The sequence below is a fragment of the Leiobunum rupestre genome, chromosome 2 (genome assembly GCF_980474605.1).
Source record: "Leiobunum rupestre chromosome 2, qqLeiRupe1.1.hap1, whole genome shotgun sequence".
Lineage (NCBI taxonomy): Eukaryota > Metazoa > Arthropoda > Arachnida > Opiliones > Sclerosomatidae > Leiobunum > Leiobunum rupestre.
Window position 1 is genome coordinate 74,436,374 of NC_143385.1, and position 15,914 is coordinate 74,452,287.

General features: G+C 35.3%; 1 protein-coding gene across 1 annotated transcript; it reads left to right on the top strand.

Annotated features, from left to right (window-relative positions):
- Positions 1–7,605: 7,605 nt before the first annotated feature.
- Positions 7,606–11,935, top strand: LOC149959008 (glutamate-gated chloride channel alpha-like). Its single transcript, XM_090167308.1, has 6 exons — positions 7,606–8,012; positions 10,351–10,602; positions 10,705–10,787; positions 11,071–11,211; positions 11,272–11,624; positions 11,695–11,935. Exons 1-6 carry the CDS (start codon positions 7,606–7,608, stop codon positions 11,899–11,901), a joined length of 1,443 nt encoding a protein of 480 aa, XP_090023434.1. The 3' UTR covers positions 11,902–11,935.
- Positions 11,936–15,914: the final 3,979 nt, after the last annotated feature.

Genomic DNA, 15,914 nt, shown 5'->3' on the forward strand with positions numbered 1-15,914 from the left:
AAGACGTAGATAAATATTTTATTTTAGTTTCTATTAATTTCGAAAAAGTCATTTATTTATTTCTTAGTTTTTTTCTCACGCATGTTGGTTCTTAACGGGCTAATGGGTGCAATAACTGGTGGCTTTATCAGGGTTATGGTCACTCATAAGGGTGGTGGATAAGAGATGTTATCATAAGGCAAATGGTCCTACCCCACCTCCGAATTTGGCCAGGAAGGGGATCGACGGAAACTGGATTTGGCTCAGAGTTAACTTGAGAGGTCCACGCACTGCCGCCACCTTGGCGTGTTTTTTACAGCTCTGCGGCGGGTCTCCAATGAGGCACTTAGGCCCCTGCTTGATCACCTTTGGTATCAAATTGGGAGGTTGGGCCCCTGCTTGATTACCTTTGGTTTCAAATTGGGAGATCGGGCTCCAGATATGAGCCGAGACGCAGTTCACCTTTTGATACGTTCACTTCCGGGAGTTCATCTTTTGTAGACTGGGTGACGGGCGGTGGTGCTTTAGTATCTATCCTTATTCCCAGCCCGTGAAAAAATTGTCTTTAAAATTCCTATAAAATCTTTTAGAAAGCATTAATTTTCCGTGGGGTAGAATATATAAGAAATGTTATAGATAAGACAGAGCTTTCCTATACAACACCTCAGATTGCGATAGAACCAATATATATAGAAAAGCTAAAGTGGTTTCTTATACATGTATGGGATTTTATAGAATTTGTATAGCAAATATTAGATATGTTGAAACTCAAAAAGATTATAATTGCCGAAATTGTACTTCAAGATATATTGTTAATTTGGAACTTAACAATATAATAATAAAAAAGAACTAAAATCGCCAATGTCTTTAATTCATGTAACGTTATTTCTTAGTCTGCAGGGAAACCAAAGCCTACTTACCCTGAGTCGCTACAATTGTATCCTTAACTCCCGGGAGTGATGCATACCCTTCGTTACTCGGGGTAGCGATTGCTGCTGTCTAGGGGTTAAGCTTACTTTTAAAATTATTAACTACGGTAATAAGGATTGCCAAACTTTAATTGAACTCAAATATAACATTACTTAGATAACAACTATTTCCTAACCCGGAATACAAAACTAAACTAAATAAAACACCTGACTAACCATTATACATCACACTAACAACTACAGATACACAAATAAACTTTAAACATCCAAAACAAACTATTTACACTGTAAAACCGAGATAAAACTATATTTACACACCTCCCACACTCCTAGCCCACCTTCATCATTGACAAATAAACAAATACACATAAATACTTAAGTTCAGCGAAGGTCCAACTTCTGCGCTTGATTCTCTTATGCCGTCACCATGGACACCGGACGGACACCACGCACCAGCGCTTCATTACGCGAGATTTTTGCAGCTTCGACGCGCCGACTCTCCCGTTGCGTTTTGCCGCGAACCACCTTGTCTCGAAGAGCAAGAAACCCGGACTTGGTCTTCCGATTTTCGGATCGCGACCGAGATCACGACACTATGGGATTTTTCCCGCGCACTTGTTCAATCAAATCAGGCGGGACTCTTTTCGCGGCCTTCTCTGTCGTTTTCGGTCCCAACACCTCAGTTTTGTTTAGAGCCAATGTCAATCAAAACACTTGACCATCGCCGCGACCGAATGGGAACCAAGGGGCTGATCTTCCTTTTGCCCAATTGGCGAACAGGGGTGACCCCTCGCGCGGAATGCTCGTGACGATGGGTTTTCTGGGAAAACCCGGGAATATGGGCCACGCACGATTTATGGCCCTAATAAAGCAATTAAGCGGAGTTTCTCCTTAAAACCCGACAATAACAAAAATACACTAAACAACAATGGCCACTAGAAAATATTTTAACAGTAGCTTGGCAATCCTTATTTTCTTGGGAGCAATGTAAAAACTGGAAAGAATGACTACGATAAATTAAGAACGAGGGCTAAAAATAGAACGAGGGCTTTTAGAAGGGATTGACAATTCATCGATATGTATTTTAAGAAGGGGAGAAATGAAAGCAGCTACCGCCAATTCCGAAGTAAAAGATAAGGACAGGGTATAATAGGTAGAGCGACCACTAGGCCTACAGAGTCACCTCTTCCTAGAAACGGCCCTTTTGACAAAGGCGTTGAAGACAGTGAGCGTAAATCCAAGACCAATTACTGCACCCAGCGACCAGCGCGAGCTCAGTAATTGGCCACACACGTAGGACCACTTTCCCAACTAAAACTAAATTGAATTTTACCGAAAATATAGTACCAAAAGCAAATAAATATTCGGGAACTAAATATAGCGTTACATTCATTTGTATACAGGGTCTTTTTTTTTGCTCGGAAAAGTGTTTTTTTTCAAAAACTATTTATAGTACCGATTTCAAATTTGGAAGGTCAATTCTCTATACCGGGGGACATCAGTTTGAGAAATTTGAGCGTTTTCGGTAATGTTTTTCACCAATTTTGAAAAATTATTTTTCGACCACTAGGTGCGAGATAAAAAATTTCTATTATAAAGTTGTAGGCCGTCATCGAAAACCCTTAAAAATTGTTCACTCGACGAAAAACAACTTATTTATCAGTGAAAATTCGAGCTTGAAAAATTTACAAGTTGGTGAAGCCAAATTACGATTGTTTGAAACGATAATTGAAAAGGGAACAAGTCTAATACAAACGTAGTAGAGTTTTCACACTTGAAAAATGTACACGTTTGGTTTTTAAATGCAGATATTTTATTCACATAAATTTTTACAAAACATTTTCAATAATATCACCATTGGCTGCAACACAGGTTTGTGCGCGGACAATTAAGTTCTCAAACGCTTTCTCTACCATTTCTGGTGTGACGTCTCGGCAAGCACTGATTATTCGTCTAATGAGTTCCTCCCTAGTTTCAATGGGCGTGGCGTATACCTTTGCTTTAACGAATCCCCAGAGAAAATAATCCAGCGGTGTTAGGTCAGGTGACCTTGCTGGCCAATGCACTGGACCATTTCTCCCTATCCACCTTTCAGGAAACTCGTTGTTGAGGTGCTCAGTTACTTGCCGGGAAAAATGCGGAGGGGCGCCATCTTGCTGAAACCACAACTGACGTCTTTCAGCCAATGGAAGGTCGTCGATTGCATCACTCAGTTCGTTCTGTAGAAAATGTAAATACCTTTGGCCGTTGAGGTTCGTCGGCAGGAAAAAGGGACCAATCAAACGGTTTCCAACAAGTCCAACCCAAACATGGACCCGTTCAAATTGAACCTGGTGATGATATTCAAAACCCCAATGTGGGTTGATGTCAGACCAAAGATGGCTGTTTTGATGATTAAAGGGCCCATCTCTAGAAAATGACGCTTCGTCGGAGAACAAAACATGGCGCAAAAATTGTCTATCTTCTTGGACAGCATTTAGTAACCAGTTGCTAAATTCATAACGTCTTTGATGGTCTCCGTCAATTAGTCCTTGGTGGAGCGTAGCTCTGTATGGGTGATAGCGATTCTTACGAAGAATTTTCCACACACGATTTGCAGAACAACCTAAAATCAGCAGCGGCGTTAGCGCAACTGTGACGAGGATATGCCACAAAGTACGCGAGTACATTGTTCTCGAAGTCTAAATCCGGTTGACCCAATCCGCGAAACCTAGGTTGCAAGTTACCAAATTGATTGAAATCGTGAATTGCTCTTCTTACTGTATTTACAGATGGTGCTCCATTTGGATGTCTTTCTGCGAAGATTTCAGTCACTCTTCTAAGGTTTTGCGCTGCTTCTCCATAGTAAATGGCAACTATCTCGGTACGCTCAGCTACTGAATAACGAGGCATTGTTCGAAATATTATCAAACACTGATAATAATCTCCCAAAGTTTTCCTTTAAATACCCAATGCATGTTTAGGATTGACCTATAGCCTCGTGTTTTTTAAATCCGGTCGTTTTTTTAACCAAAGTTTCAACTGGATTAGGTAATTCGGTTTCAATTATCGTTTCAAACAATCGTAATTTGGCTTCACCAACTTGTAAATTTTTCAAGCTCGAATTTTCACTGATAAATAAATTGTTTTTCGTCGAGTGAACAATTTTTAAGGGTTTTCGATGACGGCCTACAACTTTATAATAGAAATTTTTTATCTCGCACCTAGTGGTCGAAAAATAATTTTTCAAAATTGGTGAAAAACATTACCGAAAACGCTCAAATTTCTCAAACTGATGTCCCCCGGTATAGAGAATTGACCTTCCAAATTTGAAATCGGTACTATAAATAGTTTTTGAAAAAAAAACACTTTTCCGAGCAAAAAAAAAGAACCTGTATAAGTTTGGGATATGTACCCAAATGCAATTTAAGAAACGTTACAGAAACGTTATAAAACAAACTTAAGGATATAAACAAGAAACAATAGGTGGTTCTACAAAAGGTTTTCGCTATAGAGGCTCATGGGAATTCAGTTTGTTTGAGCAAGGCATCGTCTGTTAAGATCCGGCTGCTGATACTAAGGCCCGCGTATAGACAATTTTAGTTTTAAACATTCACAGCGTTACAAATAGATAAATAAAAGCTAGGGTTGTATTAAAAATATCTTTTATGTGTTATGTATATTATAAGGTAGTCTGGTTTTAGTTATTTTTTATCTACTAACCTTGAAAGATATAAAATACTCAGCAAAAATAAATAATCTTCAATAGCCGTTAGAACTTTCACTTTACTGTTAAACTAAACGACAGGTTAGCCTTGTCTTAAATAGCGGACGACACTAAATTATCGGCCAACTTCGGATTTCATTTTGACCGTAGTGACGCAAACTTACTGAAAACACGTGACCACCGATCTTTTGTAAAAACACCTACATGTATTGTATTTGATTTTAAATAAAATGGATATTATTAAATTTACAAATATTTTTTAATTTTTTTTGATATCCTATGAATTGTAGGTAATCATATCAATTATAAATAAACAGCCACGTCGAAAGCTAGCGTGGGCTTCATTTTAAGACAACCAAGATATTTCTATGCAGGTTACTGGTTTCTTTTGCAAAGTTGATAAGTTATTTTTTATAAAATAGACCAGTTTTTTCCTTAAAATATACTAATTTTTTATAAAAAAATAAACCAGTTTTTTCTATATGTTATCTGCGAACCATTTCAACGAAAAATGACAAAAATTTCTGTAACGTTTTGTTATAAAGAAAAAAGCGGTTTTAATTCTATAGAAATGTTTTGTACGGGAGGACTGTGCGTGAAGTGGTGGCACAGTGTTCCAAAAGCCCGATTTTTCGGCCAAAATTCTAGAGAGTACCTATTATAAATAGTTTTACAAATTTCGTTAATTCAGAATACCTGGATTTGTCAAATGTACAAATTTTTTTCATGCGACCCCTAGCGGCCAAGTTAGCTTCCCATTGCGTTTTTGACTCGAACCGATGCTAGCCAATTTCGTAGATCTTTTCACTATGGGTAGACAAGAAGTCATATAATGTAATTACGGTGAAAAATCGTTGCGATCTCTGTTAGTTCGGCAACCATTGACGTTTATCTATGTTAAAACAATTTCTTTAATATAGCCCAAAGCTAGCCAAGATTTCGGCGGTTTTTGGGCTGGAAAAATTAAATGTTTAAAAAAAATCCGAAACTTAAATTTGCTCACAAAATGGCAAACGTTATAAACGTCTTTATTTTGGAATAATATTTTTAGTCTATATTATTGAAATTTTGATTCGGTTTTCCCTTTTGCTTTGCTTGGTTTTACACAACCGTTGAAGTAGGCCGCCAAAAGCAGGCGATACGATTGTTTTCAGTTAGGAATAAATTGTAGTTGATGGTCCACTAGGTTAACTCAGACACGGAAACTTTCTAATATGACTGAAGGCACTATTGAAAATAAACAGGTGCAGCTGGAATCGATTATCTCCATTAAGAAGTCCGATTTAGTCGATATATTTAAATCCGAAAAAGATATCAACGTGTGCACCCAGAAAACACTTTCTTTGCTAGGAGACAACTAAAAAGGTAATTGTTCAACTCATGACTTTGAAATACTTAAAATATCTTTGCGAAAGGAAAAGTGTCGCTTTGATAAGTGGTGGAAAGACGCTTCCAGATGTATGAAAAACTTTAAGATGGCTCACGCTTCATGGCTGGATTCGGACTATACCATTCCTAAAGAGATACTGAAGGCACCAAGAAATCAACCAATATTTGATGTACCAGGAACCTCTTCGAATGTAGAATCTGCAAATGCTGGGAGGCCACAAATAGACTACGCCTCGGCGTCGTCTAGAACGAAAAGGCGAAGAGTTAGTGATCTAGCGACAGCGGTAGCGGGAACCTCAACAGACGAAATTGTAAAATCCACGGAAGTCGTTTTAAAATATCAAGGTGAAAACCAGTTGTACCACGTCTTGAAAGAATTATTAAAAAGTCCAAATAGGTTTAAAAGAATTCAGCAGCTTACTAAAAATCCGAATCAGAGCACAACAACTTGTACTGCTGAAGAAGCTTTAGCCCTAATTATGTATGGAAATTTATCTGTTTCAACTTATAAAATGTTACGCCAAACAGCCACATCCCACGGATCTATTCTATTTCCTCCTTATTATAAAGTCGTCGAAGCCAAGTCACTTTGTAGACCAAAACCGATCGTGGTGTCAGAAACTACCGCGTCAGTTCTTCTTTTGGATCACACTACTCTACGAATTCTGAAGTTTTACAAAGCTACGCCGAAACTTTAAATGTTAAAAACCTTGATCTTACTATGATCGCGTCGTGGGGTTTCGATGGAAGCACCGCCCAATCTATGTACAAGCAGAAATTCGACAGTTTAGAAGATTTATCAGACGCGGCCTTATTTGTGACAACAGTGATTCCTTTACGAATTTGTTCAAGCGTGGGAATAATCCATCTCCACAGTCTATTAGATATTGCAGGCCTCTGAGAATTCAATTTTTAAAAGAATGCAAAGACTCAATTTTGAAAGAAAAGGTTTGGGTTGAACAACAGATTGAAGATATTCAGTCGCTTAATTGAACAATTTCAAACAATCTAAATGTATCGATCAAATATAGTCTCTATTTGAGGGTAATTGATGGAAAGGTTTTAAGTATCATTTCTGGAGCAAAATCTCAGCAAACCTGTTTGATATGCGGTGCCACTCCAACACAATTTAATCAAATAAACCTCCAAACAAGACAACACGTAAACGATAGCCAACTTAATTACGGAATTAGTCCACTTCACGCCTGGATTAGATTTTTTGAATTTTGCCTTCATTTGGGCTATCGTAACGTTGAAGGTTTAAAAACATGGCGAATTAAAGGCGGTGTAAACAATCCAGTCTTCATCCAAAGAAAACAAAGAATCCAAACTTTAATGTGGGTAAAACTATCGCTTAGAGTTGATTATCCGAATCCAGGTGGCGCCGGGACAAGTAATGATGGGAATACCGCTAGAAGAGCCTTTTCGCCAGAGAATCAGGAAGTTGTTTCGGATATACTCGGAATAGAAAAATGGTTAATTCAAAATTTACACGTCATTCTTTGCGTCATTTCGTCGGCGCTTCCCGTAGACGCAACCAAATTTGGACAATACTGTCGGTGTTTTTCTGAAAGATATGTTGAGGTGTACAAATAGTTCTATATGCCTGTTACTCTTCACAAGATTCTCGTTCATGGAGAAGCTATTATAAAAACATCAGCATTACCGGTAGGAATGTTGAGTGAGCAAGCTGGGGAATCCAGGAACAAGATATACCGTCGCGATAGGGAAATGCACGCTCGAAAGACCAGTCGAATGGACAATCTAAGCGATATTTTTGGTCGAGCTCTTGATTCCTCAGATCCAATCGTGTCAAACTACTCTCTAAGTAAAAGATTTGACAGGCGTTATCGTCTAACCCTTCCGAAAGAAGCAATTGATTTACTCCAAGAACCGGAAGTTCCAAATATAAATCGTTCGTTTAATTCACCGTGCGATGATGAGGAATCCGAGGACGAACAATCATTTACAGAATGGCAAAACGCAAATTTGTGCAATGAATTAACAATGTAAATTGTGTAATTAAATCATATAATTCCCAAAAACGCCGATTTTGTTTTGAGATTCACACACATCGGTGTCGACCCTAGGCCTTAGACACCAGAACACACACAATAACTGATTAATTAATACGTGGGGACAGGGGTGGGGACACCCGTGGCGGAAGTATTCCGACCACCCGTTGGGGGAATGGTGATTGTCCTCACACGGCCTTCCACAAACCTGCCTCCCAGACGCTTGGGATTACAGGAGTGAGCCACTACTCCCGGCACACCGATTTAAATTGTTTCGAATAGGTGTGAACTCAGCCTTTCTTTATCTCGCATAGGTTGCTATTCTTAAAAAACAAACAAAACCATTTTGTGAGCAAATTTAAGTTTCGGATTTTTTTTTAAAACATTTAATTTTTCCAGCCCAAAAACCGCCCAAATCTTGACTAGCTTTGGGCTATATTAAAGAAATTGTTTTAACATAGATAAACGTCAATGGTTGCCGAACTAACAGAGATCGCAACGATTTTTCACCGTATTACATTATATGACTTCTCGTCTACCCATAGTGAAAAGATCTACGAAATTGGCTAGAGTTAGAGCCAGTCAAAGATGACTGATTTTGTGCATTTTGAGATGGTTTTCGTTTCGAATCTTTATTTATATACGAGGCATCGCTATCCAAAAAATACTACATGATATGAATAGCTTAATCTATCCAATGTAAAGGTCAAAATTGTCAAAAACGCAATAGGAAGCTAACTTGGCCGCTAGGGGTCGCATGAAAAAAAATTGTACATTTGACAAATCCAGGTATTCTGAATAAACGAAATTTGTAAAACTATTTATGATAGGTACTCTCTAGAATTTTGGCCAAAATATTGGGCTTTTGGAACACTGTGGGTGGGTGGTCGTCCTATGGCTGCGCCTGAATTTCGGAGGGTTGGGTGACAAGCGTCAATGGTGCGTTTGTCAGCAGCAGGGCTGTATTTGGCTGTTCGTAGTGGCCGCTATCTCAGGGCATTATGATGATACTACCGGATGATTGATATCCGAGGTAAACCTGTATACAAATATCTGATCCAATTATATTACACGTTGCAAAAATTTCAATGTTGAAGCAAAGCTTCCTAGCCCTCACTTTTTCGCAAAAAAATACTTAAAAGTTGAAATTTTTCTTAGTAAAAGCAATGGACTTATATAACAGACAAAGTGAATTGTTTAAATATGGGTAAATAAGCCGAATCTGCTCAGTGAGTGTTAAATTTTAGGGTACCTTTAACAATTACAGTTTGAGTCATAGGATTCCAAAATTACTGATAAGAATATGAATTAAAATCTAATGTTCAGTTGTTTTACCCTTTTATATTTACATCGGAAAAAATAAGCGATTTCAGATATGAAATTTACTTGGACGATATTACACATAAAGTTTGAAAATTACACCTATCTTAACTGACCTTTTTGTTATCCTGCTTAAGTGAAAAGTTTCCGAAAATGCAGGCTAATTAAGATTTCCAAAAGAAACATTATAAATTGAAGTACGATATCTCTTATTATTTGCATATTTCAATTGTTACGCAAATAATCGTATCAACTGTTATTTATCAAAGAACTAATAATTTATTTAATTATATTAAATCGGAGGCAAACATTTTATATAAGAAAAATTAATTTCTATTCTGAAGGAAGCTATTGTAGAAAGTTTAACTTAGATGTTTAGACACTTTTATTGATTGAAAAACAATGGCAGTAGGTTTTCCCAAGACGAGAATAGGGAGTTACGAGTTTTCTCTTCCGACACTTCCGATAATCAATCACTCCCCAACTGGCTATCAGTAACCGAAACCTTTCAGTAGCATTTCAACATTATGCGATTTACTATAATCCAAATAAGACAATGTTTCATTGGGTAGCTTATTTTATCTAAAACCAACGTTGAAACCGAACAGTTCAATAAAAAACACTATTCATAACTGACAATTATTTGTTTTAGTAGTTAAGCTCCTAGAATTATTAATTCTTCTTACAATGATAAAGAAAATTCTAAAACAGAAATGTTATTAAATATGGGAAAGTTTCATGAAAAAATTTGCCTTATCCGTTATTTTTAATAGCATATAAACAATATCTTATTGACAATACTTCATTGGTAATATTTTAGAAAATAGTAATAACTGCGCCTGTTTCTGCGTTTTAAATGTTGCAAGCCTTACAGCCAGCAGCTATCAGAATTGTCTGCTGCAAAATATCGACTTTCCAATTGTCCTAATGTTTGAATATTTTTATAAATTTACGGATTAGCGTTTTAAAACCGGAGTGAAATTAGAAGTGGTTAGGCATCAATTTTTTTCAGTTACAGTATAAGCGTTTGCTTTAAGGAATTTCGCCTCCATTGCTACGTTCTCGTAAAATGGAGAAATGAGAGACTGACCGTGGAGACGACAACGAGAGATCGACCTATCAATTTGCCTTTGGTCTTGGGCGAATGTATGTGGAAACCAGACGTCATATTCCCTAATGCCAAAGAGATTCAAACGTTTACGGACATGACTCCAAACAAAGCTTACAAATATTTGCCCTCTGGTCAGTTCTTCAAGGTCGAGAGGTATGGAATGGAAGCATCCCATTGGTTCCTTTTGCTCATAGGCTGCTCGTGTAACTTTTTTTAGAACTTAAACTTGCTTTTAAGTTGAAATTTTTAATCTAGATACTTAATGAGGATTTCATGTCCCATGGAGTTCACCTATTACCCTTTGGATACTCAGCACTGCGTCATCAAATTTGGCTTAAGTGCGTTATTTTGTTCCTAAAGGCATTGCAATTTCGAAAGGTTTTAGACATTATGAAGAAATACAGGACATCTAACATAAGTGTCATATAGTAGTTATTTTAAGATCTTTAGAATCTAGAGACTGAGATAAAATTGTATGTATTTCATTATTGAGTTTTGACAGATTACAATATTAAAAGAAAAGGGTCTTTTCTGCCATGAGTGTTGTCAGATTTTATCGGTTGAGAGGTAGGCAGGAAAATTACTGAAATTGTTGTTGACATACATATTTTCTATTTACAGTGTCAAGTTCCGATGAAGAGGTCACATTGAAGTGGGACATGAACAGTGGAAGAGCTATTAATTTCGCCTACCCATTGCAGCCTTTGAAGTTCTTTATCACCAACCCCATAACTTCAAACGAGACAAAAGAATGGCCTACTGGTAAGAAGTTGGAATTCACCCACCTCGTTTAGGTCTTGTTTTTGAAATTTATTGTCGCAGGAAATTTCACGGAACTATTGGCAAACATCACGCTCCATCGTCGCCTGACGGGAAGTGTCATCAACGTATTCCTGCCCAGTTCATTAGTCGTAGTCCTTTCGTGGCTTTCTTTTTGGATTGATGCGGACGCAGCGCCAGCCAGAGTGACATTAGGAGTTACAGCTCTGTTGACAATTACCACCTTAATGATTCAATCTCGCAACGTCTTGCCACCGGTTCAGTACATAACGGGTTTGGACGTGTGGCTGTTTGCCTGCCTCAGCCTCGTCTTCGCTAGTTTCATAGAGTACAGCGTCGCTTATTCGTTCAGGATGTCTTTTAGCCCGAAGATCAATAAAGCCCCATTAACTCAGGTAGAGAGATAGACACTTCTATCAATGTTTAACGCTTATCACAAATAAAAAGCACAAATTCTTACGACAGATTCCTGGAGTGACAAGGGAGTCGGCCAAGTCGTCGAAGGTTGAACCGTCTTGCGTCATTAAAACACAGCGTAGTCCACGATCGCTGTTGTCTTTCTTAGATATGCCAAATAAATTTGACAAACTGTCGCGAACCATCTTTCCCATCATTATGATTACCTTTTCATTCATTTATTGGTCATATTTGTTAGTAAAGACGAGCAGTTAGAAACGCACTTCCAAATGGCACGAGAACAAAACATCGTATATAAATACGTCACTTGACCAAAATTGTCTAAATTTTAATCGTATTTCGTATACAAACTATTAATTAATTCGTTAAATTATTTTACTTAATATCAAAATGAAGTAGTGAAATATTCGGGTGATCACGATTTAACCCAATATTGAACTTGAACATCACCTTCAATTTTTATTAATTATGGCTTATACGCTTATTAATTTAGGTTAAAAAAATGCCAACAAAACATTTTGAACATTTAATATCGTTTCAAAGAAATTCCATTATAATTTAATGTGAAAAGCACTATAGAATGTTTAACATAAAAATATTTTACCTTTGTAGAAATTTTATAATTAAATTGAAGTCTGTTTTTCAAAATATGTGAAGATTATAAAATATTTGAAGAAAAATACAATTTGTTTGGAGCCTCTGAATATTCAATTTCTTGGTTTTGTGGTAATGTTACTTTAAGATTCGAATATTTATAACTTAAGGTCTAAGGCAAGTATTTTCTTCAGGTAAGGTGTATTAGGCACAAAAATTATAAAAAATTGAAATTCGGTTTTTTAAAGGAAATTTAAATTTACTATAAGACAAATTTTGTAAAGTTGAAATCAAATGATATAACTGAGATTTTTCACACGTATACCTTTTCCAAGTACAAGAAAATGTTTCTACTTCGTAGATCAAAAGAAAAGCTAATTAGCTCACTGTTGCTCAAGAATGCATACTGTATAAGAAAATATCACCGTCTAATTAAAGTTATCTTTTTCAAAAACTATGTTCAGAAATGATAATTATTAATTTTCCCTAAAGATCTGTATGTATTAGTTTTACGTTAAGTGCAGCCGCTTGTGACTCAGATTGGGACATCATTGTTTAACCGTTAGGGTTAAAATGGTTAATGATACGACAATCTACAAATAAATTATGTGTTTTCGATATTCCAATATTAATTTCGGATATCTGGGCTTCAGAAGTTCGTTTTTTGAAAACATTTGTGATTTGAACAAATTGTGCTTACAAATCCACAAGCATTTGAGAAATTAAGCTCGCTTTGATTTATAATTATTATTTTAGTATGAACGTTGATCTTCTAGCAATAGTTACTCTTGTGACATCTATTAGCTATCCATTTGGAATAAAACACTGGGGATATCGTATCCTCGCAGGACAGTCCATGTGGGTCCAGATTTAGGACTAAATCGATATTTTTAACCCAATTGTGATAATGTATACGCATCTTGGTTTGGCGCATCCACCAGTCAGCATAATTTTTATAATCCGAATGAGTGTTTATTTATTTTATTGAATACATATACCATTTTCTCAACTTATCAATTTATTTTGTATTCTTTGTTTCCAGAGACAATTACACCGGCAAATCGTGCAGTGGGAAGTTGCAGATTTTCTACGAGCGTAGGCACCAGCCAGACGAGTCGGGTGCTTACTAAGATAGATACTGTTGACATTTTGTCATGTTCTAAATTTGTTATCCAGGTGAACTGATAATACCTTCTTCAAATATATATATTCCTAATAAGAAACGCGGTACACTAGGATCAGACGGCCCCAAAGTGAGGAACAAGAAGCTCGAAGAATTGTATTTTATTATAGTTAAATAAATGTAAGTTGTTGTTAATAAAGAATATATCAAATCTTCTTTATACGATAGTAACCAGACTACAAAATAAGAGCTGGGGTTTATCAGAACAAGCATAAATTAAGTTACTATAGAAATTAAGAAACCTACGCTTCACAACGGACAACAACCGAACACATGTCTACTGTTACTACTAATACTTCTTTTACTACTACGATACGGCGTTAAAGGATTACTATAAAAACAAGTTGGCAAGCCAAAATATACCTCTCCTCGGAAGAATTGTCCCTAGTGGTATTAATTTCTCGAGATGATTCTTAAAGACAGATCTCCGCAATTCAGAGTTATTTACTAAAAACGTAATCCAGGTTCAATCCCGCCCGGTATAAAATTTTAATTATAATTAAAATAATTCAGACGAAACAACCGAGTATAATTTATTCAGAATATTATAAATTAAATAGTTACAACAATGAGTTAGACGTACTAAAACAATGCACAATTGAATTTAACCCTATTTACGGTACAAGTTTATCAGTTAAATATAATACGAAGTCAATTTTAATGAAATAAATATCTACAGAGGGTATTTGTATTTTTCTCGCTTACGAAATACTTGCCGCATCTTTAAAGCTCATTTTATTTCAAATTAAACATCTTTATAAGCCAAGAAAACGTTTAAAATAAATTACGAAGTAATGACGGCCCAGTTAAAAACCAGACCAACATAAGTGTAAGCACACGATGTATACAACTCGATAAAAATATACGACTGAAAAAATTAAATAAAATACAAATAAGACGAAAGATTTAAAATTAAAAAAAACTGATCCTAATAAAACGTGAAAATACCCTCCACGTCACGCACATTCGAAGTACGCATAAGTAACGTTATACTATATCCAGTTTAAAATATTAGAGTATCAAAAAATAAAAATTATGAATAGAAAAATACACAATAACAACCCAATCCATCAGACTTCAGAAACAAAACTCATGGAAAATTATTATAACGCAGTCAAGCAATCAGACTTCAGAATCAAAATAATTCATAGAAATATATTATAACGCAGTCAAGCAATAAATTAGTTCAAATACTTAAAAAACAAGCAATAGAAAATATAATATCAAGAAGCGCAACACCTTACCATTTATAAATACGATTTTTCACGTTATTATAATGAAACCGGATAAGCTTTTGGCATGACTTACGCTCTTAAAGGTTCCTCTAAGACTGGACGATTTTGCGGGAAAAAGGAAATAAACTTAAAAAATAGTAGATACAAATATAAGACAGAAAAAACCAACAATACCAAAGATTAGACAAAAAAGAACGAATTCTCGATCAGTTAAAAAACACAACAAAAAAGCGAATCCGAAAAAATAAACATACTGACAATTAAAGAGTTTAACAATGTCATGGAATAATATATTACAGATTTTTAACACAACGTAAAAGGAAACAATAGGTGAAAACTATTCGCTAGTTTTGGAGTAATTTTTTAGGAAATGGCGAGCAACTTCAAAATACAGTTTGGCTGTTATACTATGGAAGAAGTTGGTAGTTTGGGGTAAAAGGTGCACTCTTTTCGTCCCAAGGCGAGCGAATAATTTTGGATTAATAACACAGCGGCAACGAATCAAAAACACAGCGGCAACGAATCAAAAACACAGCGGCAACGAATCAAAGTCCTAAAACCGCGCTCCCGGTTCAATTCCCGACAAAATAAAAACAAGTTCACAAAATTAAAAAAACAAAGTTCAATAAAAAAATATCCACAGATATTTTATTCATCCGTTTAGTAAAAAATCCGCCTTATCATAATAACATTTTCCCTAAGGAAGTCAATGGCTCGGCGGTGAACTATCCGCGTGGTAACAATGCGACCTGAGTTCAATTCTTGATCACGATCAACTTTTACATTATTATACTTAATTATTTAATAAAATATAAGATTCATATAATTTATAAATATTTAATTAAATATAAGATTAATATAATTTATAAATATTTAATTAAATATAAGATTAATATAATTTATAAATATTTAATTAAATATAAGATTAATATAATTTATAAATATTTAATTAAATATAAGATTAATATAATTTATAAATATTTAATTAAATATAAGATTAATATAATTTATAAATATTTAATTAAATATAAGATTAATATAATTTATAAATATTTCATTAAATATAAGATTAATCTAATTTATAAATATTTCATTAAATATAAGATTAATCTAATTTATAAATATTTCATTAAATATAAGATTAATCTAATTTATAAATATTTCATTAAATATAAGATTAATATAATTTAAAAATATTTAAAATGATGTAGAAAAAATTATAGTACCTAACGTTATAGCTTTGTAAAGGACATTCG

Bases quoted from the DNA above. Each gene is read 5' to 3' on its own strand.
- LOC149959008 (XM_090167308.1), top strand. From the start codon at position 7,606: ATGCCTGTTACTCTTCACAAGATTCTCGTTCATGGAGAAGCTATTATA. The intron at 10,603-10,704 runs GTATGGAATGGA...TTTTTAATCTAG, and splicing joins CAGTTCTTCAAGGTCGAGAG to ATACTTAATGAGGATTTCAT. The intron at 10,788-11,070 runs GTGCGTTATTTT...TTCTATTTACAG, and splicing joins CGTCATCAAATTTGGCTTAA to TGTCAAGTTCCGATGAAGAG.